At 70.6% G+C, this 24,849-nt stretch overlaps 1 protein-coding gene across 1 annotated transcript; it reads right to left on the reverse strand.

Moving 5' to 3' along the window:
- Positions 1–4,997: 4,997 nt before the first annotated feature.
- FSTL3 (follistatin like 3) lies at positions 4,998–13,095 on the reverse strand. The gene is made up of 5 exons (XM_075444244.1): positions 12,996–13,095; positions 10,421–10,606; positions 7,502–7,717; positions 5,269–5,496; positions 4,998–5,153 (listed from the first exon to the last, which is right to left on the reverse strand). Exons 1-5 carry the CDS (start codon positions 13,051–13,053, stop codon positions 5,101–5,103), a joined length of 741 nt encoding a protein of 246 aa, XP_075300359.1. The 5' UTR covers positions 13,054–13,095; the 3' UTR covers positions 4,998–5,100.
- Positions 13,096–24,849: the final 11,754 nt, after the last annotated feature.

Here is a 24,849-nt window from a genome sequence, read left to right on the forward strand (position 1 = left end):
AGAGGGCCAGGACCCCCAGCTGCCCCCAGCTGCGTGGGGGTGGGGAGCTGATGCTCGGGGCCCTCGACCCAGGGCAGGGCAGGCGCCCGGCTCTGCCTCTCGGCGGGGGGAGACGCGGCCCCCCACGCTGGGCAAGACCCCCCAGCTCCTCGCTCGGCCGCTTGCAGCAGCCGTTTGCCTTCCTCAATAAAACCTCGGTCCCAGGCCGCTGTCTGTCCACCTTCTCTCTACCCACCCTGCTCCCCCCCGATGGGGGGGTGACAGCCCCCGGCTCTGGGACAAGCAGGAGTCCCGGGGACCGTCACCCCCCACCAGCCTCTGCCCACCCTCGTACTGCCCCAGGGACAAGATGGGGAGACCAAACCCGCCCCCCAGACCCACCTGCCCAGGGAGCTGGGGGGTTTCAGCCCCCTTTAATCTCCTGGTGGGCAGCTGAGCCCGGGAGCACGGACTGGGGCCGATCCTTCGCCCCGCACTGCCCGGGCGGCTGCTGCCCGTCTCACGGAGCGCTGGCATGTCCCAGCTTTCCCCTCTCCTGTCCCTCCTCTGCCCCACCACGACCTCCTCGCTGGCCGTCCCACTGCTCCCCTTCGTGCTCTGGTCCCCAGCCAGACCCCCGGCTTCTCCTGGGCTGGGGGGGATGGAGCAGGGGGTGCAGGAGGGAAGCGCCAGCCCCCACTCAGGACCAGGCCCTGCCCAGAGGAGCCAGGATCTGCATCCAGGTGCTGCTACCCCAAGGAGCATCCCCAGCAGCGCTGGAGCTGCCTTCCCACTGGGGTGGGGCTCCCCAGCCTCCCCACCCCATCCCATTCCACCCCATCCCACCCCATCCCATCCCATCCCACCCCATCCCATCCCATCCCATCCCATCCCATCCCATCCCATTCCATCCATCCCATCCCACCCCATCCCACCCCATCCCACCCCACCCCATCCCACCCCAGCTCATCCCATCCCATCCCATCCTACCCCATCCCACCCCATCCTACCCCATCCCATCCCATCCCATCCCATCCATCCCATCCCATCCTGTCCCACCCCATCCCACCCCATCCCGTCCCACCCCATCCCATCCCATCCCGTCCCACCCCATCCCATCCCATCCCATCCCATCCCACCCCACCCCATCCCACCCCATCCCACCCCATCCCATCCCATCCCATCCCATCCCATCCCATCCCATCCCATCCCATCCACCCCATCCCACCCCATCCCACCCCATCCCATCCCATCCCATCCCATCCCATCCCATCCACCCCATCCCATCCCATCCCACCCCATCCCATCCCACCCCACCCCATCCCATCCCATCCATCCCATCCCATCCCACCGCATCCCACCCCATCCCATCCCACCCCATCCCACCCCATCCCACCCCACCCCATCCCATCCCATCCTACCCCATCCCACCCCATCCTACCCCATCCCATCCCATCCCATCCATCCCATCCCATCCTGTCCCACCCCATCCCACCCCATCCCGTCCCACCCCATCCCATCCCATCCCGTCCCACCCCATCCCATCCCATCCCATCCCATCCCATCCCATCCCATCCCATCCCACCCCACCCCATCCCACCCCATCCCACCCCATCCCATCCCACCCCATCCCACCCCATCCCATCCCATCCCATCCCACCCCATCCATCCCATCCCATCCCATCCCATCCCATCCCATCCCATCCCATCCCATCCCATCCCATCCCATCCGCCCCATCCCACCCCATCCCATCCCATCCCATCCCATCCCATCCCATCCCACCCCTTCCCACCCCATCCCATCCCACCCCATCCCACCCCACCCCATCCCATCCCATCCATCCCATCCCATCCCACCGCATCCCACCCCATCCCATCCCACCCCATCCCACCCCACCCCATCCCATCCCATCCATCCCATCCCATCCCACCGCATCCCATCCCATCCCATCCCACCCCATCCCACCCCACCCCATCCCATCCCATCCATCCCATCCCATCCCACCGCATCCCACCCCATCTCATCCCATCCCATCCCATCCCACCCCATACCATCCATCCCACCCCATCCCATCCCATCCCATCCCACCCCATCTCATCCCATCCCACCCCATCCCATCCCATTCCACCCCATCCCATCCCATCCCACCCCATCCCACCCCATCCCATCCCACCCCACCCCATCCCAGGGACCCCGCCGGAGGCCGCAGCATCTGGCGCAGCCCGGCCCGCTGCCCGCGGGGCGACGGCCGGGACGCGATGGCTGCGGCAGCGCAGTGCGCCGAGAGGGGTCCCGAAGGCTCCCCGGGGTCCCCACGCTGGGGGGGGGGGGCCAGGGGCTGTGGCTGCCCCTCCGCGCGCACGCGGCCCCGTCCGCTCCGGTCACAACCCTGGCTCCCGGCCGGGGCTGTGGACGGGGTCAGGGGGACGCAGCCGTGGGCACCGGTGGCCTTGGGGACACCCAGCAGGACGGGTCCCTGCCAGGCCGCCAGCCCCCGAGGCAGCCCGGACCCCGGGGGCTGGCAGCGCGGCGGCGTGGGGCAGACCCCCCCCCCGGGACACCGGGGCAGGGCTGCCAGCCCCGGGGCTGCCGCGCGCTGCCAGGACGCCCGGAGAGCCGGCGCCTGTCCCGGCTCGTCCCAGACCACCCAAAAACCGGCGGGAAGGAGCCGCCTGACTCACGGCCGTGTTTTGGAAGCCGAAATCTCCCGCTCATCGACGGACGCTGACGTCGTCGCCGCCGCAGCCCGTGCCCACGGGCTTGGCACGGGGCAGCAGCCAAGGGCTTCGGGGCCAAACCCTCCGGCCGGGGCAGGCGGAGGATGGCGAGCTGCCGCGGGGAGGAAGGCTCCGCGGGCGGGCTGCGGAGAATCCCGGGCCACACACACCACACGCGGCGAACGCCGGCGCCGGGGAAAGTCCTGGGGAGCGCTTTGGCAGCTCCTTCACCCCCGTCCCCAAAAGACGGGGCACTGCCGAGCTGGGTGGGCAGAGGGGGGGCTGCAGGAGCCCCACCCCGCTCCTGCCCTGGCTGAGATGCTGCTGCCCGGCTCAGCGCAGCTCCGAGACCCCCGGCTTCAACCCGGGCTGCAGCCTGGGCTGGACCCTGCGCGATGCTCCGCACCCTCCGGGACACGGGGACGGCTGCGGGCGCTGGGCAGGAGCGAAGCCTTGTCCCCGATCACCGCTTCACGGTGCCTCAGTTTCCCCCGTGTAAACCCCTCCCAGGTCTAGGGGGGTTCAGGGGGTCTCTGTCAGGGCCAGCCTGGCCCTGGGAGCTCCCTGCTGCTGTCGGGGCCGTGCTGGAGCCCATCCACGCGTGGGTCCTGAGCCAGGAACCGGCCGGGGAGGGCTCAGCGTGGGCTCGGCAGGGTCTGGGGGCTGCACTGTGCCTGCCCCCGGCGCAGGGTGTGCAGCCGAGGGGGGACCGGCAGCGGCTGCCGTTGAGCGGGGAGGGCCAAGCCGCAGGCTGCTGCCAGGGAAGCATCGCGCATCAGGACCCAATTAACGGCAGGAATTGTTTTGTGAAATACCAGACCCTCACGGCACGGCCTGATATTGGGAACAGATTTATCTGCACCGCTGGCTGCTCTTCCCCGCTCTCCCCCTTCCTCCCGCTGCAGAGAGCAGCCTGGCCGGGCTGGAAGCCCCCCAAGACGGAGCCGAAGCCAAGGCAGCCAGGGCGCGGGGCCGAGCTCCTCACCTGCTGCCGGGGGGTCTCCTGCCCAGGGCCCCCCACCCCTCTGCCCAGCGCGGCCGCCTCCCGGCCCCAGAACCAGCCGAACAAAACCGGACCCGCAGCACCATTGAGTCTTTTTTTAATTATAATCCAAATTGTAACACAGCCGTAAAATGCCCCTAACGATACCGAATAGGAAATGTGAACGTGCCCATGGCGTCTGCCGCGGGACTCGCAACGCAACCATACAAAAATAGAAAATAGGGTATTTTTATATATATATATAATATATATATGATATTTATATAAAGGCAATAGCTTCTCAGTGTCGGAGATGAGATGGTATTTACACAGGTGACAACACACAAAATGAGAGAAGTAGTAAAAATAAATACAGAGGGTGCGGACAGAGCGAGGGGGAGCCGGGCTGGGGGTCCTCGGGGCCATGGCCCCGCTCCTGTCCCCCTCCACCGCGCCCTGCTCCCCGCGGTGGCTCCGCAGCGGGGTCGGGAGCTGAGCACCGTCCCGGGGCACCGCACGGCTGCTTCGCCCAGCACGGCCCTGGCATCGCCCGGGGGCCGCGGGCACCCTCCCCCCTGGCTGCTTTCAGAGCGGTCTGGGCAGGGAGGGGTGAGGAGGGCTCGGTGGGCGCAGGGCAGGGGCACTGGCAGCAGCGGTGGGCTCAGCAGGCCTGGGGGGACAGTTGTGCCCCCCGGCCGGGGCTGCCAGGGCCAGTGGTGGGCAGCGCTGCCCGGCCACCATGGCACCAGCCCTCCGGACATGGGTGGGAGCCTGGTCTGAACCGGCCTGGGAAAACCTAAACTGAAATCCGTTTTAACAGACACATGCTAAAACTTTAGGAGAAAATAACATACTTATATATATATTTTATATATATATATATATATATATAAAAAAATATATCTATCTCCCATCTGATGCAGCGCTGTGCTGCCCTTCCTGCCGCTGGCAGCGGGGGCTGAGCCCCTCCGGGGAAGGGGAACGCGCAGATTCCCTCTAGACCTCGAGGTCCCGGCCAGAAACATCAGCAGAGTCCCAAGAATTCAATCCAAAAATAAATAGGCCCAGGGCTGCCGGCCAAGGACACGCGGGGGGCCCAGCGGCGGCAGCACGGTCGCCCCTCAGCACCGGCCGCCACGAGGAAGGGGTCTGCGGGCAGCGGGAGCGGTGCCGGTGGCACAGAGCCGTGCCGGGCACCGGAGCATCCCCGGCGTTTCGCAGCGTCGCTCCGGCCACGCAGGCTGGGAGCCCCCTCCCCTGCTCCCTGGCTGGGAGGACCGAGAGTCGGGTTCCTTGCAACTGCATAACATACACAGGTATAAATAAGGATCTTTTTATCTTAATAAATATCAGGTATATGGTTTGTACAATATACACATAATGCCCCTGTCTCCCGGTGCGGCCTCGCGGCGAGGGAGGGTTCACACGTAGTTCTCTTCCACGCTGTCCGTCTCTGCGGAGAATCTGCCCGCAGCTGGAAATGGAGCAGGAGAGGGGGGAGAGGCGGTGAGCGGGCTGCGACGGGCAGCCGGGCGCCGGGGGTCCGAGCCCGCTGCCCCCGCCACCCCCCCCCGGGACGCCCCGCTCACCCGAGCAGCTCCCGTAGTGGCGCACGCCGATGGAGCGGCCGCGGTGGCAGGTGGCCCGCCGGAGGTGGCACGCCGAGGCATAGGTGACGTTGTTGTTGCCGCAGAGGGCATGGTCCAGGCTGGTGGGCTCGGGGCAGGGGGCCGTGCGGCACATCACGCAGTGGGCGCTGCCCGTCTGGTCGACGACGCAGGTGTGGGTGCCGGGGCACACCACGCTGGAGCAGGACTCTGCGGGGGGGCACACGCAGCCAGGCTGAGCCTCGCCGGCCGGGGTGACCCGCAGACGGCCACCCTCCCCCCGCAGCTCCCAGGCTTCGTCCCAGGCAAACCCAGCGCAGACCCCGTCCCCGAGTGGGGCCGGGGGCTGGGGGGGTCCCAAGCTCCCCCATCACCGCTGCTCCCGAGGACGGGAACTGGCAGGGGCCGACGTCCCGGGTGCGAGGGACCGCACGGCCCTGGCCAGAGCCGCACCACGTGCCGAGAGCTGGCGTCCGGCTGCGAGCCCCAGCGCGTGGAGCTGAGCCCGGCTCGGCGCGGTGGGACGCGGCTGCGGCGAGCGGCCCCGCGCAGGTGCCTTGGCAGGGGAGCCGGGCTGGCAGCCGCCACGCCGCACGCCCCGGGGACAGGGGACAGGCAGGGTCACCCCAGCGAGGGCGTGCGGGGGGCGGCGGGAGCCCGCGGGGACAGGATCGGGCCCTGCGCAGAGCTCTGCCGGGCTGGTGCGGAGCGGGGGGCTCAGGCACCCCCCCCCATCCCACAGCAGACCCTGGGGGTCTGCGCAGCCGGACGGACCCCAGCCCCCCACCCCGGCACAGCCCCACGGCAGCAGCGGGGGCACGGCGGGACCCCCAGCACTCCCCGGGCACCGTGACCGGGCGGCCGCCTCCTGCCCGCTCGCTGCCGCACGGGAGGGGGTTTGGCAGCCGCAGCCCCCAGCTCACATTTCTTGCCTCACACTTCCCTGCGCAGTCCAGAGCCTGACAGGCAACGCATTTCGGAGAGGAGGGCTGGCAAAAATAATCATAATAATCCTGACAGCTCTTGGCAGGGCCAGGAGGATCGCTGCTCTCTTCAGCAAAACAACAAAAAAAAAAGGGCCTTGACGTTTGTAAGTGACATTTTACGGACTGTTATTCCTCAGCCCGTGGCGAGGCCAAACCCCCGCTGCGGTGACGGGCTGTGCCGCGCCACGGCCGGCCCCGCTGCCGCGTCCCTGCTGCCATGTCCCCGCCGGGGTGAGCCGGGCAGCTGGTGGCTGCCAGCCGAGCGGGTGCCAGCTCGGAGCGCGGTGAGGGCAACGCCGAGGACGCGACTGCCCCGCGGGCCGGGGGCTGCTGGCACCCACCAGCGCCGGGCTGGCTGCGGAGCGATGGCCGCTCTCCGGCACAGAGCCCGGGGTCCCGCAGGCATCGCCCTGCGCCGGGGCAGACCCTCCCTCCCGGGCGCAGCCAGCGCCAGGCACCGGCTGCCGACCCTCCGTGCCGTGCCGGCGGAGCTGCGGGGCGCGGGGGGCAGCCGGTGCCGGGGGTAGGACGGGCACAGCATGGCACGGTGACCCCCCCCCTCCACGCCAAGCAGCTCGCAGTGTGCCAGGAGAGAGGGCAGCCGTGGGCCCGGGGACCCGCGCTGCCGTTCATCTCCTTCCACGCGGCGCAGCTTGGATCGGTCCCAGGCGGAGCGGGGAGCACGAGAGCCACAGGGATGGGATGGGGTGGGATGGGACAGCGTGGGGGCACGAGAGCCACAGGGATGGGATGGGGTGGGGTGGGACAGCGTGGGGGCACAAGAGCCACAGGGATGGGGTGGGATGGGACAGCGTGGGGGCACGAGAGCCACAGGGATGGGATGGGGTGGGGTGGGACAGCGTGGGGGCACGAGAGCCACAGGGATGGGGTGGGGTGGGACAGCGTGGGGGCACGAGAGCCACAGGGATGGGGTGGGGTGGGACAGCGTGGGGGCACGAGAGCCACAGGGATGGGATGGGGTGGGATGGGACAGCGTGGGGGCACGAGAGCCACAGGGATGGGATGGGGGGGGGTGGGACAGCGTGGGGGCACGAGAGCCACAGGGATGGGATGGGGTGGGACAGCGTGGGGGCACGAGAGCCACAGGGATGGGATGGGGTGGGATGGGACAGCGTGGGGGCACGAGAGCCACAGGGGACGGGATGGGGTGGGGGCACGAGAGCTACAGGGAATGGGATGGGACAGCGTGGGGGCACGACTGGACCTACTTTTGCATTTTCCCTGGTACATCACTTGCAGGTCGGGGTGGTCTCTGCAGCGGGCCGTCAGCAGGTCGCACTCGTCTCGGTAGGTGTAGCCGTCGGAGCCGCAGACCTGCAGCTTGCGGGGCAGGCTGGAGCAGTCGGGGGCACAGGCGCACTGGGGACGCCCGTGCTTCATCTTGCAGACCTTGTCGGGGCCGCAGACCACCCCCTCGCAGCTCTCTGGGGACGGAGGGCAGCGGGGCGTGAGGACGCGGCCGCCCCGCACCATGGCAGGGCCCATCCTGCCCGGTCCCACGGCCACGGCCACGCGGCACCGCCTGGACCGGGGCGAGCCTCAGCCCCGGGGTGCCGGCCCCGCGACGGGTCGCGACACACGGGCTGACGCCGAGCCGCCCCGCGCAGCAGCTGGGGCTGCTCAGCCCCGCCAAGGAGCGGGTCGCTGGCTGCAGCTCCGCGCGATCCTCCAGCGCTCGCCCCAGCCAGAGCCCCGGCCCTCCGCTCCGCACCAGCTCACTCATTTCTATGTATTCATTTTTTGGAAGGAGAAGTTTCTTTTCCTTGTGCAATGGAAAAAATCTCTCTCTGCAAGGCCCCAGCTCCTCCCGCAGGAACCGGGCTTCGCGAGTCGTCTGGGCAATGGCGACCGCCGCTCCCCCCAGACAATACCCAGCCCTGTTTCGCTCCGGGCTCCGTGACTGGAACGCGAGCGGGACGCGGCAGCGAGCGCAGACCCCCAGACAAGCAGCCACTTTGTCCCCCGACCAGGCTCAGAGGGTCCCCCAGCGCCCGCCGCTGCCCCGGGCCGTGCCCACGCCGATGGGGACGGAGAGGGGACACCGGCTCCGAGCAGGGGCCGTCCCGGAGGCAGCTGCCTCCGCGGGGAGAGGCAAAGGGGTCAGCGAGGCAGGGACGGGGGCTCTGGAAGCCCCTTGCCCCCTCCTGAAGTGCACGCACAGCCCTCGCCCCAAAGGGACCCTTTGCCCCCCGAGCTCCCCGGGACGGGGCAGCGCTGGGAGTGGGGGGCTGCCCCGGAGGCAGGGACCCACCGGGGAGGAAGGCTGCGTGGGGCTGAGAACCTCCCGGAGCCGGGGAGTCCCCCGAGCAGGAGGGAGCCCCGCAGACAGGGCGGGGGCCGGGAGCTGTGGGGAGGCACCCAGGGGATTTCCCCGCGGGAGAGGGGTCACTTGGGGAGACAGCGGGGAGGGGGAGGAGGAGGAAGGGGAAATTCCCTGTCTGCTTGGCCCAGCTCTCCCCAGGGGAAATTCCCTGGTGGGAGGCAGTTTCCCAGTTTGGTTCCTGATTCCCATAGCTGGGGCCTGTCCAAGGGAAGTGGCCGGCTGAGCCCCAACCCCATCCCTGCGGAACGCTGCAGGGGGGACACCCCAGGAGAGAGGGGCACGGCCCCAGGGCTACCGGAGCAAGCGGGACCCTCGTCGCCCTCCACTCGGGGACACCGCGGCTGGCACGGCAGGGTCCGGCCCCCCAGGCTGCCTCAGCGAGGGAGGGAGGCAGCTGGACCACCCACCCATGACCCCGACCCCGCAGCCCAGCTCTCCCCACCGTGCCGGGTCCCCGGGGGGGACACTGTGTCCCCAGCAGCTGGAGCCAGGAATTTCACCTCCCCCCCAGAGACCCACTGCAGAGCCCCCGGGGTCCGGCCAGCTCAGTCTCGTGCGGGGCTGGTGGCTGCAGCCCACTCTGTCCTGGAGTAACCCTTCCCAGCCCCGGGACCCCAGGGAGCCGGACCGCCGCTCGCCTCATCCGCCCTTTTCCAAGGCCTCCAGCTCGCTGGAGCCCAGTGGGGAGCAGCACCAGCTCCATCTGGACGGGACAGGCAGGGGCCTTCTGCAGCGTGGGGAGCTGCAGCATACGCGTCGGCCGGGCTCTCCGGCGGTTTCAGCAAAGGTCCTGCTCCCAGACCCCGACGACCCCCAGGAGCCAGAGCCCCTGCTGCGGTCTGTGGCTGCCAGCAGCCCCCCGCGTCCCCCAGCCTCCCCGCAGAGGTGAGGGCAGACCCCTGGGACCGGGCTGCCCATCCCTGGGAACGGGGAGCGCCGTGCCCCCGGCCGGCCCCTGCGAGGGTCCCGGAGCACGCCAAGCAGGGCCAGCCTGCCCGGCCACCACGGCACCAAGCCCGTGACGGGAGAGGGGGCAGAAAGCCAGGGCCAGGACCTCACTCAGCCTGCAGCCGCACCAGGTGCAGCCCTGACTGCACCAGGACGGGGCCGCGGAGCAGCGAGGCGGCAGCGCCGGCGGGAGCAGAGGGGCTGGGAGCAGCGGTTTTGTTAAGAGCCTTTTCCCCCCCCCCTTTAAGCAAATAACAACGTGACCTTCCAAAGCCCTGCTCCTGCCCACTGCGGTCAGCAGGTCCTCGAGCATGTTCTCACACGGCCACGCAAGTGCGACTGGGGGATCCGCGCCTCCGGCGCACGCCAAAACATCTGGCGGGGCTGGAACTCACAGCTGGAGAGTTTCCACTTCTGGAACTGCCCGTTACATAAAGCCATTTCACACTCACGCTGGGAGGAGGCAGGGGGAGCGGAGGGGAAGAAATAGATCTTTTTTCCTTAAAAAAGCTTACCAAGTTTCCCTCTGAGCAGGCCTGGCGGCCCCAGCTGCAGCAGAGCTAACCCGGGAGCGGGGAGCCCCAGCCCGGCTCCTCGCGCTCGGGCTGCCCAGCCCAGGCCCAGGTCGGGCGTCCCGCTCCAGAGCGCGACAGCAACTCGCACGAAGCGAGAGCCCCCCGGGGACGGGGGCTGTCCCGTGAGCCCCGGCCCCACGGCCGCATCCGCCCCGCCGCTGGTGGTCCCATGTCCCCGTGCCATCCCGCACAGCGCTGCCTGGCGAGGGGCCGGGGGCTCGGAGCACCCCCGGAGCGGAGCTCAGCCCGCAGCAGCCCTCGCGCCCCGCCGCTGCGCTCACCTTTGCAGGGGTGGCAGGTCACCAGCCCCAGGAAGCCCAGCAGGCTGATCTTGTTGCCGGGGTAGGTGTAATTGGACCAAGCCACGTCCACGTTGCCGTTGGCACAGCATTCCTCCCACGTCACGCCCGTCTTCAGGATCATGGTGCACTTGGCCTCCTTCCCCTGCTGCAGCCAGCAGATCCCACCTGCGGGGAGGGCGGAGGGTGAGGGGTCCCCGCTGCGCCGTGCCAAGGGTAGCGAGACCCCAGCCGCGGCCGGGCCACGCGCGGGGTCTGCACCGGTGCCTGGGAAGGGTCAGCACGGGACGAGCCGGGGAACCTCAAGCGGCTCCGTGTTGGCTCCCACCTCTGCTGGGGCACCGGGGCTGTCCCGGCGCAGGCGTCCCTGCGGGCTCCCGGCACAGCAGCTCCGTGCCCACGCTGCCGTCCCAACACCCCGGGGTTCTGGCAGCCCGGCTGCTCTGGCCACAGGCTCCAAACCCAGCACGGGGACCGCAGGGACGCACCAGTTATCCCAGCGCCCGCAGCCGACGCTCTGGGAGATGCCCAGCCAGCGAGCCAGGATTTGGGCTCGAAGCTCACCCCTTGCCCTGCCCTCCCTGCATCGCTGCCTGACTCCTGCCCGGCCCTGCCGAGGGGAGGCTCCAGCCCCCCCACCACCACCCCCCGACCCCCAGCGCGGGGCCGAGGGGTGCCCAATCCCCGGCACTGGGCAGGGACCATCCCGAGCCACCGGCCAGAGAACAGGGCACTCGACACAGCCTTGGGACGGGGCCAGCCCGCGGCGTCGGATCCCTCTGAGTCAAAAGCCTGTTTGTTCCTTCACCCCACGAGCGAATCAGTTATACTTTTTTTTTTTTTTGTGAGTGATTCCTTTGCAATTTCCGCCTCTGCAAACCAGCCTCTTCTGACGCTTATTTGGGTTTCTGCTCTCGTTAGCTGCGTTTGAGGTTTGTTAAACAGCTAAAGATGCGAGGGAGGGATGGGGGAAGGGCCGGATCCTGCCGGTGCCAGGCTGGGGCTGCTCCCCCCCCACAGCAGGGAATCGCCCCGCTCCGCAGCGGCCAGCGCCCGCCTCGGGCCCCAGGTGCGGGTCCTCTCCCCCCGCGCCCTCCCGCTCAGCCAAACGCACGCGGGGCTCCGGGCCCGGCTGCGGGCAGCGACCGCTCCGCGGGGCGGCCGGGAGAGGAGCAAACCCTGGGGCTGGGGGACCGGCGGCCGGGGCACCGCTGGAAGCGTCAGCGGGGCCAACACAGCCCTGCCGGCGGTGGGTTCACCCCCCCACCCCCCGTGGATTTGTCCAATTGCTCTTTCAATCCCATTTTTCCTCTACAACACCCCGTGGCCCCAGCTCCCCCCCGGTACCAAGCTCCCCAGGAGCCGTGTGCCGGCTTTGGACCGTGCTCGCCCCACACGCTGCCCGTGGGCACAGCCACGCGCAGAGCAACCCCACCGGGACGGACCCCCGCACCCCCGCCCACGTGTCGCTGGGTTGCACCCCTGGCCGGTGGCAGGGGGGCACCCGCTGCCCCCCCAAGCTGCGCCAGGGTGCGGGGATGCTGGCAAGGGATGCGCCTCAGGCAGGGGGGACGGAGCCCACCCACCCCGCAAGCTGAGCCAGGCAGCTGCGGGCTGGAGGGGGCTGGCACTGGGCTCTTGGGGACCCCCATCCTCAGCGTGGCTGGGGGACCGGGACTCTGGCGGGGGGGACACACAACCTGTCCCTGCCCGGGGCCTTCCAGCACCTGCGCTCGACCTCGCAGCGCAGCAAGTGGAATCGGGCGGGCTGGGGCGATGCCAAGTGCGATGTCGGGGGCCGCAGCGGCACCAGGAGCTCCCCGCGCCCCGGGGCAGCCGGACCCTCTGCCCCCCAGGGAGCACAGCTCCTGCCGCGCTGGGACGGGGCGACAGGGCCGGCCAGGACCCTGCCAGGGGGACGGTGGCAACCCCAGTGGGGGGGCTCCCACGGCTCTGCAGCGCTGGAGCCCCGGCCTGGGGTCCCGGCCAGCCCGGGGGCGGGAGGGCTCCCCGGTGGGGAAACGGCCACCGAGCCCGGGCACCTCCGCAGCCCCCCAAGAGCTGCCGGCACGGGCTGCCGAACCGGGGGGCCCCCAGCCCCAAACCCCGCACCCAGACCACGAACCCGCCGCCACCCCCAGTCCCCCCTACCAGCCCCCAGCCGGGCAGACGGACCCCCCCGCGGGCAGCCGCCCGGGAGCGGTGCGGGGGCTGGCGGTGACCCCCACCCGGGGCGCGGAGGGGTGCGGGATGTCGGGGCTGGGCAGCAGCACCGCCACGACGCGGGACCCCGGGCGCGGAGACCGGACCACCGGGGCGGGACCGCCGAGCCCGGGGCACCCCCCGGGACAACGGGCCCCCCCCGCCGCGCCCACCCGGCGGGGAGGGGGAGCGTCAGCCCGGTAACGGTGCCCTGACCCCGGGCCGGGGGTCCCCCAGGCACCTGCCGGCGGGGCCGGGCCGCGGCGCGGCGGCCCCGACGGAGCGGGCGGGCGGCCCCGGCGGAGCGGCTGCCCGGTGCCCCCCCGGTGCCCCCCCCCCCGGGGCCCGCCCTTACCGTGCGCGGCGGCGGGGCTGCAGAGGGCGAGCAGGCAGAGCGCCAGCCGCAGCGGCATGGCCGGGCGGGCGGCGGGACGCGACGGGACGGGCCGGGCCGGGACCTGCTGCCTGCGAGGCGGCGGCGGGGCCGGCGGCGTTATAAAGCTGCGGGGCGGCGTGAATCACCGGGCGGGGCGGCGGCGGGGGGGGCCGCGGCGGGGGGCGGGGGCAGCGGGTGGAGGGGGGGGGGGGGGGGGGGGCGAGGGGATGGGGCTGAGAGTTGGGGTGCGGGGTGGGGGGAGCGGGGGGGAGGGTGGGAATGGGGGTGCGGGGGCGTCGGTGAGAGCGCGGGGGGGCGGGGGGGGGCAGCGGGGGGCTGCTTGTCCCCGCCTGCGGGTGCCGGTGGGCGGGGGGGGGGGGGGGTTCGGGTGGGGCTGTGCCCATGTGGCCTCCGGACAGGGCAGGGGCCGGGACCCCCGGCTGGAGCGCACTGGGAGGGGGGGGAAGGTTCGGGGTGCGCCCCGTGCGCGGGGTGCGGAGGGGCCAACGGGAGCGGAGATGTGTCCCGGGAGACCCCGAGGCGTGGGGGACCACTGGGGCCTGCCCAGAGCAGCCCCCCCGCCCGACCCTGTCCCTCCCGCACACCGCTCCTTCCCCACCCACCCATCCCGGCGTGACCCCTGCGTCTGCCTCCCCCCCCCTCCTCCTGCTCCCCAGCAGCCCCGGCTGGCGGCAGGGGCACGGGAGGGGCTGTGTCATGGGGCTCCTTTCATCTCTGCTCCCCAACACCGGCCCAGCATCGCCCGCACCGCGCTGCTGGGGAAACTGAGGCACTGCTGGGTCCCACTGCCTCGAGCCGCCCCAGCCCTCGTCTGGGTGAGCCATGCGGGGCGGGGAGGGGAAGGAGAAGAGCAGGGGGGATGTACCCCCCATGGCACACACTGTCGCTGTCCCCCGACGCGTCCCCATCGCTGCTAGGGCCGCTCCGTCCCGGCTCCCGGACGTGCGCCGGACCCTGCGTGGCCCGACCCGGGCTGGGGAACCGCGGCTGTGCCAGCGCTGCCGGGCGTCGGGGGGTTCCGGCAGGACAGGGGTGGGCAGGGGGGCTGCGGGGAGCCCGCAAGTTGGGTCTGGCTCCCCGCCATAGCCTGGCCTCGCTCCCTGCTCGGTGCCGCCGCACAGAGACCCCCCACCCATCGGCAAGCGGGGTGGGGGTGCAGGCGGGGCCCCCCCGTCCATCGCTCCGCTCCCGGGGCAGAGCGCTGGGGACGCGGGGCTCCCCGCCTGCCCCCGCTCCTCCTTCTCCAGCCCCGTGGACGCCTGTGTCCGTCTCCCGGCCGCGAGGCCGAGGAACGTTTCGCCCTCTGCGCTGGCCTCAGCTGAGGTCATGTTTTCGGCGTAACGGAGCCGGGTTCGTTCGGGAGAGGGGCCCCGGCCGAGGGCCTGGGGGACCTCGCACCACCCGTCCAGCCCGGCAGCAGCCTCCTCGCCCCGAGCCGGTGCCAGCAGAGCGTGAGGAGCTCGGTTTGGCGCGGGATGGGGCTGGATGCGGCTTTGGTCCAGTGAGTGGCGGAGCAGCCTGGGTCCCGCAGCCGGGGGCAAGCCGGGTGCGACGCCCGCAGCCGGCACAGGCAGAGCAGTGGTGTCTGCTGGCACCGCCATGTCCCCGTCCCTCCCTCTGTCCTGAGGACAGGTCCCAGGGAAGGGCAGCGGGCCGGGCTCCACCAAGGCTGATTTTCCCCCTCTTCACCCCACACAGCCCCTTGCAGCCCCAGGGAGGGGACGGGAATGGGGGGACGGGGGTTTTACCCCAGGCGGCATTGGTGTAACCCGCAGGGCTTGGGTGGAGGAGCCCCTGGGCCCCGCAGTGCCGCAGCAGCTCCAGGCAGCGAGCGCGTGGGGCAGGAGCCCCGCGGCGAGGGACGGCGGAGGGTCTGCTCTCCCGGGAGGAAGGACAGGACGGAGCGGTCGGCCCCCGGCTGCTGGCCCCGGGCTGGGCAACGCGGCTCCATTCCCGTCCCCGTCCCTCTTCCCGGCCGGCGTGACCCCTGGCTCGCTCCGCCGGCCTCGGAGCCGTTGCCCATGTAAGGGCAGAGGGCCGGGGAGCCAAATCCCCGAGCTGGATTTCGATGAGCGAGCGGGCGGTGATGCACTCGCTCACATGCTCCGGGACGCGAGAGGAGCTCGCGGAGGCCAGGGAGGGATTTTCCCTGGCTGCGAGCAGCAGCGTTGCACAACCGCGCGGCTCTGGCAGGGAAGGGGTCGGACCGCGCTCCGGAGCAGCCGGGCTCCCGCTCCGCCGGCCGCGGAGCCTGGGGGGACGCGGGTCTGGCTCCTTCCCCCGAGCCGGCGTGACTCGGTGCCGCTTTGCAAAGGCTTGCTGGTGCCGGGGGCTCGGAGCCCTGCCACGGCTGCCCCGCTGCCGGCACCGCCGTGCCGGGGGCTCCGCACGCCCCTACCCCAGCGCCCGCAGCCCTGGGAACCCCGTCGCGCCGTGGGGCAGGGACGGGACGGGCGCGCGGTCGCGCCGCAGGCGGGGGCCAAGGCTGGTTCTCAGGCAAAGCTGGGAGCGAAACTCCACCAACCAGTCTGCCACGGGCCGTGCTGCCGCCCCGCTCCCACCAGCAGCCCCGGTGTGACCCGAGCCCCCGCAGCACCCGCGGGGCGAGGGGGGAGCAGCCAGGCTGGGACCCGCGGGGAAACGGGCTCTGTCCGGGCAGCGGCACCCCGGGGAGAATCAAAGGAGCCCACGGGGTGGGCAGGGGGCCGGGGGAGCTGCGGCGGGGACAAAGGAGCCCTTTGCTGCCGCAGTGAATGGCAGCCTCACATCTGACCTTTCCGTCTGGTGCTGGCTTTGTGCTGGCGCGGGCGGCAGCGGCATTTCGGGCTGGGGTTCAAGAGCCAGCCTTTCCCCCCCAAACCCCGGCTGCTTCACGCTCCTCCTGCGCTGCCGGGCGCCTTTAAGGAGGGAATCTCACCTCTCTCATCAGTTCAGGCTAATTAAACTCTGCTAAACCAATTAGAGCTGCAATTTGCAACCCAGCATTCAGCGGAGAAGTGTTTCTCGCAGAGCCCAGGGTCAGGGCGCAGGCCACGAGCAGAGGTTTCGTGCTGGTGCCGTGGATCCACGGGCAGGCGTGGGGCAGGGCCTGGGTGGCTTCTGGTCGCCATTTTCCCCTCGTTGCACTCCAGTGGGTGCCTGAGATCCTCGGCAGCCCTGCGGCCCACGGCCCTGCGCCGCGGTGGGGAGCTGCCCCTCAAGGCACGGGGCTGCTGCCGCTGGCCGTGACCCCGGGGCTGGGTTCTCTCCACCGCGGCTGCTCGGCTCCCGCCGGGTAAACCGGAGAGATGCTTACGGCTCACGGCCGCATCGCTGGCGTTGGGGAGAGAGTGGTGGAGCGGCACGATCCGCACCTCGACGGCCCGGCCAGCCACACTCCACCCCCAGCGCTGACACGTAGCTTCACCCCACGCCCCGGGGCAGCAGCGTCACCGCTCCGTGCCTCAGTTTCCCCATCTGCTGCGGCGAGATAATGCTCCTCTGCTTGATCCTGCAGTATCTCACAGGAAGGCTGCAGGGATTAGTTAGCTAATGTTCGCAAGGAGCTTTGAAGATGAAAAGCCGTGAACAAATGCCAAGAAGCGCTGAGCTGGATTCTCCTCGCCGAGTAATCGTTTCATGTTCCTGGGACACTTCCACTTCTGCAGATGAAGGAGCGCAGGGCGGGAGAGCCTGTGTGTGGGGAGGGCGGGGGGGGAGGCTCGCACGTCTTCCCAGGACCTGCCCCTCCAGATGGGATCACCCGGCCCGTTTCACGCCTGGTCAGACCCGGGTGCCTCCTGCTGCGGAGGAACGCCTTCCCGCTGCGCCCCGCGAACGCCTTCCCGCTGCGCCCCGCGAACGCCTTCCCGCTGCGCCCCACGAACGCCTTCCTGCTGCGCCCCGCGAACGCCTTCCCGCTGCGCCCCACGAACGCCCCGCAAATGCCCCGCGAACGCCCGGCGCGGTGAGACGGCTCCTCGCGACGTGCCCTTCCCCGCCGGCCCGTGGCTCGGGCTCCCGACGCAGCACCCTTCATTAACGCAGCACCCTTCATTAACGCAGCACCCTTCATTAACGCACCCTTTGCCTCGGTTTCCAGGCTGCCGGCAGCAAAGGGGTTAAACGGGGCGGCCCCGCTGCCCCCCTGCAGCCCCCCCAGCCCGACTCCCTGCCGTTCGCTGATGATCTCCGGGCCGGTTTTCAGTGCATTGTAAAAGCGTGCATATCTCAGGCAATTGGATTTAATTATTTGGGGAAGATTTTACCCGGCGCTGTGTCAGGGCTTGACTGAATCCCAGATCTGCCCTGCTGCCCGCGCCCCCCCGCACCCCCAGCCGGGCCGGCTCTCCGCTCTCCGGCTTCGGCTGGGTGGGAGCTGCTCCCCGACCCCGCTGCTGCTGCTCGGGGCCCTCTCCCCCTCCACGCCTCTCCCTCGGGGGGTGCCTGGGGGGAGACCCAGACCCTGTCCTGCTGCTGGCACCCGGCATCACCCCAGAGCTGCGGGAAGCCTCGTCCCGGGGCGGGTTTGCTCCCTCTCGCCTCCTCAGCTCCCGCTCCCCAGGGCTCTGGATGCCCCCAGCAAGAGCCGCACTCGCCCGACGCCTCTTCTCTTCTGAGCACCTTCAGTTCTGGTGTCCCCAGCTCTGCCCCGTGTCGGATGGAGGACGCTCAGGGCTCCGTCCTTGCCAGGGAAATGTCGGTGCATGGCGCCGGGAGGTGCAGGCAGCGTGGAGCAGGGACTGGGAGGGCTGGGATGCGGGAACGCAGCAGCTGGAGCCAGGAGGGAGCAGGAACGTCCCATCCCATCCCGTCCTGTCCCATCCCATCCCATCCCATCCCATCCCATCCCATCCCATCCCATCCCATCCCATCCCATCCCATCCCATCCCATCCTGTCCCGTCCTATCCCATCCCATCCCATCCCATCCCACCCCACCCCGCAGGACCCTGCTGCCCGGCCCAGGAGAAGCAGCCGGGTCCGACGGAGCGTGCTTCCCCTCTCAGTGGAAGACCAGATGTCTCTTGTCTGTGGCCTGCAGCTGGCTCTGGTTTCCCTCCCTCCTGCCTGTGCACTCGCAGATTTACAGCTGCCTTCACGAGCTCCTTACAAAACGACCCCGCTGCCCACCCGGCCGGCTGCGCCTCGCAGGGGCGGCTGCGGAGGGGGGCTCGTGTCGGCAGACCCCGGTGCCTGCACCAGCCGGGGGTCACTGCCGGGGTCCAGCCCCAACCAGGCCGGCCGTCAGCGGGGCAGGAAGGCACCGGCTGCACCCAGGGCACGGCTCTGGCTGGGGGGGGGGAAACCGGGGGTCCCTGCCGCCTCCCGGCCCCGCACGGCCCCGCGCTGCTGCCAGCGCCGCTCCCCCTGCACCAAGCGCTTCCGCCTCCCGCTGCAAGCAGGGAACGCCTTCACGAGGAAGATGATGCCGGAAAACCACCGCGTGCACGCGTGCGGAGGGGAGAGCGGCCGCGCACCGCCGGGCGCCGGGAAGCTGCTGGGCAGGCGCGAGGACAACGCCGTGAGCGAACCGGGTCCTTCACCCGCGGGACAGAGGAGGACGGTGCTGCAGGCACCGTGGGGACGCTGCGGCAGGAGCCAGCCGAGTGCCCGGTGCCCGCTGCCAGCTCCTGGCCGGCCCCGCTCAGCCGTGCCCCGCAGCCGGCCCCGCGGGGCTGCGGCGGCTGCCGGGTCCCCGGGGCGCGTGGCCGGGCTCCGGCACGCGTGACGCTGCTCTGAGGAGCTTTCACGGGCACGCGGCGTAAACAAGCCGTGAGTCAGCGGCCGGGCCGGCCGTGCGGTTTCCCCAGCGTAAACGCTTCCTCTGCCGCGGTGGGAGGAAGGACCAAGCCGAGCCTCGGGGAACTGCTGGCAGCGCCGCAAAACGTAATGAAATCGTGTGGGGCTGAACTGGGGCCAGGGGAGCTGCGAGGCGGTGAAACCTCCCGGGTCACTGCGGCCGCGCGGGCTCCTCGGCGAGGCTGCGGAGGAGGGAAGGGCAGCGGCTGCCGCGCCGGCCTCCAGCCCTCGTTACCCGGACGGGGCGGCCGGGCTGCTGGCCGCCCGGCTGCGGCAGCGTCCGGCCGAGCGGGCACAGCGTCTGACGGCACCGCAGCGCCTTTCTGCCACCCCCCTGCCCGGGGGGAAGCGAAGGCGAGCGGGCGGTGGCTGTCCCGATCGCAGCCCTCCCGCCCAGCGCCAGCCCGGACCCTCGGGCCGGGGGAGAAGCCGTCGGACAGAGCCAGCGGAGCGGCTGATCCCGCACGAGGCCACGGATGCCGGCGGCCCAGTGCCGTTCCCGCGTCTGCCCTCGCAGCGCTGGCCTTCGCTGGGAGAAGGCGGCCTCAGCTGCGAGCTGCGATGACGGCAGCCATGGCGGCTGAGCACACGTCGAGCTGGGCTGAGCATCCCAGCCGTGCCAGCCCGGAGGGTCCCAGCCCCGCAGCCCCGCCGGACCCCGCTCCCCGGCTCTCGGCAGCTGCAGGTTCGGCCGGCGACGGGCAGGGCACGTCCCCCTGGGGAGCCCCCGTCCGCCCCACAGCCCTCGCCAGCAGAGAAGCTTGATTGCTTACAGAGCCCAGGCTTGCAGTTAGTAGAAAAACAAAACATGTTTTTCACATTAAAATTTCCCTTGAAAAACAATGGTTTAAATCAAGCGTAAGAAAAGAAAAGAATCCAAAAACAAAAAAGAAATAGAAATGGGAAATTTTTGGTGGAGCCCAACAGCCGTCCCCCGAGCCCCCGAACGTCCCCCGAGCCCCCGCGCCGCGGCTGCTCCCGGAGCCGCGGGCACTTCGCAGCGACGCTGCTGCCCCGCTCGCTGCCGGGGTCCCGGATCCAGGCGCTCAGAGCCGCGTGCGGAGCCGGCGGGACCACGCGCTGCCAGCGACCCTCGGCCCTCGCAGCCGGTCAGCGCGGCAGCGGCGAGGACGGGGCGCAGCCGGTGCCCGCTGCTCGCAGGCTATCGGGAGCTGCCGGGTGGCTGCCGGGCAGGATCCGGCCCCGCAGCCCGGAGGGACAAGGCTGGGGAGACGGGGTGGGGGATGTAAATCTCCTGATCTGTCTGTGAGGGAATTCAAAGGGAGACCGATTCAAATCCGCCGTGACACGACTGGCTCGGGGCTGGCAGACAATCCCTGCAGTGTTTGTAACAAATCTTGCTGCTTTCCTTTGAGTGGCCTCCAATTTATTAATTAAAATAGGCAATTATATATAATGTGGGGTGGAGGGGAGCAGGGAGACCAGCTGCACCAGTTCTTCTCACTTGGCAGGAACCGCGCTGGAAAGCTGCTCGGCTCCAGGAGGTGCTTGCGCTTTCCAGGGCTCGAGGCAGACCTGGGACGGAGCCCGTGCCCAGAGCTGCCCCCGGCCCCCCAGCCCCCCGGCCCCCCGGCCCGGACAGGCAGGCAGCGGGCGGGCTTCTGCTGCAGCGACCGCTTTATTTGAGAGCACAGGGCCCAGAGGCCAAGCCCTTTTGGAAAATGACTGCGCGGCGTCGCCGGGGAGTTGGCAGCAGGGATGGAAGCTGCACCCAAAGTCGCCGGGGTCTGCCGAGAGCGCTGGCTGCCCCGGCCCGGCGAGGCAGGAGCGTGTGGGGCTGCAGGGGGAAGCCACGTCCTTTTCTAAGCGTTGCCATCCGTCCCTCTGTGCTCACTGATGGGAATCACGGGGAGCCAGAGGCCCCGGGCGTCCGCAGCGCACGACGAGCGTGGTGCCGACGGCGGGGCAGCACCCCCGGCAGCACGCCCGGCAATGCCACGGCTGCGAGCGGCAGCGCCGGCGCCTCTGGGTCGATCTGAGCGCTGCGGGTCCCGTGCCAGCAGACGGAACTCACCCGGAGCCATCGGTGCTCCCGGCAGCACCACGCGGCGTGGGGCCGGCCGCGGCGCTGGGCTCCTCTGCACGGCGGGGGCCGGACCCTGCGCGGCCGGCACGGTGCCACGCGGCGAGTCTGGCTCCCGCGAGACCGCGTGCTCGGGGCGCGTGCACGCACACGCACACGCCCGTGCCGGAGCCTGCCGGCGGCCGCACCACCGCAGCCCGCAGCCATTCCCCGCCAGCGCCTGGCACGGTGGCACTGTCTGGATTAAGTAACGTCTCGGGACGTGAGCTCATCACCAACACCCAGAGCCCGGGCGATGCGAGCGGCGGCAGCGGGCGCTGCGGGAGCCGGCCCCGACTCAGCTCCACCGCATCCGCACGGGCTGCCGGGAATGCGCCCGCGTGGCACCCGCTGCTCCCCTCCTCCCGACACCGGCACGGCCCGGAGCAGCGCCGGGGGTTCCACCTTCCCTGCACAGCCCCGGCTGCGCCCGGCCAGGCTCCGTGCCGAGCCCCGGCTGGCGGGGGACGCTGCCATCGCCACCGGCTCTGCTCCCGGACACCCGCAGATATTGCGGTGGAGGCCAATGCACCCCGCGAGCCCGGGTCAGGGATCGCAGAGGGCCACGTGTCCCCCTCCACAGCGTAGCCCGGGTGGGATGGTGACTAAGAGCTGCCGGAGGAGCCTCCTGTCCCATCCCATCCCCTCGGACGACGACAGGCCCGGGACATTTTCCACTGCCCTTGGCCAAAGTCCTCCCCTCTCTCCCTTCTGCTTTCCCGGAGCAGGGATGGCTGCTTTGCCCTCCCGGCTGCCTGGGGAGCAGCTCTGCCTAATGACGAATCGATACTAATTCGGGAGGTGCCACCTCTTCGTCAGTCCTTTCGGAGAGGGTGCAGTTTGCTTCTTTCTACGGCACCGTGGGAAAATCCTCCCGGCCGCTGCCTTCCCGGGGTGACTCGCTGCTGACCGGACCCGGCTCCCTCGGAGGCAGCGGGCAGGCAGGGGACAGCCCAGCCCAGAAACCCCATTCCCGGGGCAGGCAGCCCCTGCCAGGGCACCAGACCCTGCCCAGGGACCCCCATGGGGCAGGCAGCCCCTGCCAGGGCACCAGACCCTGCCCAGGGACCCCCATGGCCCCGCCGGGAGGGGGACGGGGCTGCCCGGGGGCAGCGGGAGCCTCAAGCCCCAGGGAAGGGCTCTCACGTGGGATCCCCTCCCCGCGCTCAGCATCAGGGATGCGGAGGGTCGAGGTCTGGGCCGGGGACTCTGTGCGAGCCCAGAGGCTGCATGTCGTGGGGCACGGCCGAGCGCTGGAGGAGCTGCAGCCCTGACCAAGGATCTTTCTGCCTGCCCAGGCTCCCCGAGCCCGGGGACAAGGCGGTCCTGCAACGGAGGGTCCTCGCCCTGAGCCGCCCCTCCCCACGCAAACACATCGCAGTCGGCCGCGGGGCTGGGGGCTGCGGGGCTCTTCTCGACGGCTGCGTGTTGGCGGTGTCGGCGCGGCCGGCCGCAGGCAGCCCTGCCCGCCCCTGCCTGCACGTGCGTTCGTATCCGTTGCCGTCTGCATCCCGACGAGTGCTGCCAGGTTGAGCTTCTGCAGCTCCTGCGTCAGGGAATTCCAGAGGGACAAAGTCAGTGCAGCCGGATCCTTCCCTCCCCATCCCACAGGCACCCAGCACCCATCTGATCAAGCGGCAACTTGTCCTCCGACCGTGAACAGGGCGAGGAGAAGCGCGTCCACGTCCTCGGCGCGGCAGGGAGCTTCCCGTGGGCTGCGAAACGCCCGGTGCGGGGCCCCGGGCTCCGCTCTGCTCCGGGTCCGGGTCAGGATGTCCGGACCCACCTCCTGGGCACAGGCGCTGCGGGACGCGCTCTCCTTTTCCCCGTCGGTTGTAAAGCATCGCCAGCACGCGTCACCGGCGGCCGGGATCGTCGGGCAGCGACCATGGCCACAGCCTGGTCCCACGGCCGCAGACTGGTCCCACGGCCGCAGACTGGTCCGACGGCTGCAGCCCGGTCCCACGGCCGCAGCCTGGTCCCACGGCCACTGCCTGGTCCCATGGCCGCAGCCTGGTCCCACGGCCGCAGACTGGTCCCACGGCCACTGCCTGGTCCCACGGCCGCAGCCTGGTCCCACGGCCGCAGACTGGTCCCACGGCCACAGACTGGTCCCACGGCCACAGACTGGTCCCACGGCCGCAGCCTGGTCCCACGGCCGCAGACTGGTCCCACGGCTGCAGCCTGGTCCCACGGCCACAGACTGGTCCCACGGCCGCAGCCTGGTCCCACGGCCACTGCCTGGTCCCACGGCCGCAGACTGGTCCCACGGCCGCAGCCTGGTCCCACGGCCACAGACTGGTCCCACGGCCACAGACTGGTCCGATGGCTGCAGCCTGGTCCCACGGCCGCAGCCTGGTCCCACGGCCACAGACTGGTCCCACGGCCACTGCCTGGTCCCACGGCCGCAGACTGGTCCCACGGCCACAGCCTGGTCCCACGGCCGCAGCCTGGTCCCACGGCCACAGACTGGTCCCACGGCCACAGACTGGTCCCACGGCCGCAACCTCCGCGCAACGACCAGACCCTGCCAGCAGCCGCTGACCGGTCACCGGGCTGCGGGGTCTCACCCAAGTCCCCTGGCCCCTGCCCGTGTACCCTGCCCGTGTCCCCTGTGCCGTGTCCCCTGTGCCATGTCCTGTGTCCCCTGCCCCGTGTCCCCTGTCCCCTGCCCCGTGTCCTCTGTGCCCCGGGCACCGGCCCGCGGGGGAGGGGAGGGGAGGGATTCGCCCCCCGGACCCCGGGGCCGGGCCCCAGCCCCCGGCGCTGCGCGGCCCGGCCCGAAGGTGCCACCTGCTGGAAGCGGGGCGGGGGGCACCCCGCCGCCCCAAACCCCCCCTGTCCTGCCGCCCCCAACCCCCCAACGTCCTGCTGCCCCCAACCACCAACCCCCCTGTCCCGCCGCCCCAAACCCCCCCATCCCCCAGCCTCACTGCCCCACTACCCTGAAAACCCCCAAACCCCCCAGCCCCCCAACCCCGAAGCCCCGCAGCCCCACCGCTCTGCCACCCCGAACCCCCCAACCCCGCAGCCCCCCAACCCCGCTCTGCGCTGCCGCGGCGCAGGCCCCCGGTGCCAGGGACGCCGGTGGGGTCCCCGCGGACCCCCGAAAGCTGCGGCCTCGGGAGCGGGCCAGGGTCTTCATCACGCTCCCGAGCGGGCAGGGCCCTGCACATGCCGGTGGGGACCCGGACCCCCAGCTCGCTCCTGAGCCCCCCCAGGGAGCAGCCCTGGGGAATAACGACTCCATCCACCGCCCCCCGAATCTTCTCAGCACCCGCCAACGGCCGGGGGGGGATCTGGGGGGCAACACCCCGCGCAAGAGCTGTTTGCCGAAATTCAGCGTTCACGTTCCTCTGCGGTCGCTGCTTTTTTCTAAGCAAATCTCGGATTTTCGCTGGAAAACCGTCCACCTCGCCTCCGTTTCTTGCGGGGGCTCAGTCCCTCTCCAGTCTCTTTTTTCCCCCCTCTTTGAAAAAAATCACTCCTGAGCTGAAATTTTAAAGGCCCCCTGCCCGCAATTTTATTAAAAAGTAAGATGGGGGGGGGGCCTTCCTCCTCATCCTCCCCCTCCTCATCCTCCCCCCTCCCCACGCAGCCTTCCCCACTTCCCCACCCCCACAGCCCTGCTATAACCACGAGCCCGGGGTGCGGTCGGCCCTGAGGGACTACGGGGGTGCCGGGGGTGAGGGCCGGGAGCCCGGGGCCCCGGAATGGGGCACCCCGGGCTCCCGGCCCTCACCCCCCGGCCCCCCATCCGTCTAGCCCCACCCCTTCCCTTAAGCCCCGCCCATCGGCGCCCCAGCACCCCGCCCACTAGCGCCCCCGTGCCCCACCCCTTCTTCTCTTCCGCCTTCTCTCCTTTTTTGTCCCCGCTCGGCCGCCGTCGTCCTCCGCCGCGCGTTGATGGGCGGGGCCGGGGGAGGTTTGTGGAAGGGGGGGGAGGGGGT

This window comes from Opisthocomus hoazin, chromosome 27, assembly GCF_030867145.1.
Source record: "Opisthocomus hoazin isolate bOpiHoa1 chromosome 27, bOpiHoa1.hap1, whole genome shotgun sequence".
Lineage (NCBI taxonomy): Eukaryota > Metazoa > Chordata > Aves > Opisthocomiformes > Opisthocomidae > Opisthocomus > Opisthocomus hoazin.

What these genes read in the sequence shown, in the direction of transcription:
- FSTL3 (XM_075444244.1), bottom strand. Translation starts at nt 13,053, where the DNA reads ATGCCGCTGCGGCTGGCGCTCTGCCTGCTCGCCCTCTGCAGCCCCGCC. An exon ending in CAGCCCCGCCGCCGCGCACG is followed by an intron (nt 10,607 to 12,995) that starts GTAAGGGCGGGC and finishes CCCTCCCCGCAG; the next exon opens with GTGGGATCTGCTGGCTGCAG. An exon ending in GACCTGCCACCCCTGCAAAG is followed by an intron (nt 7,718 to 10,420) that starts GTGAGCGCAGCG and finishes CTCCGTCCCCAG; the next exon opens with AGAGCTGCGAGGGGGTGGTC.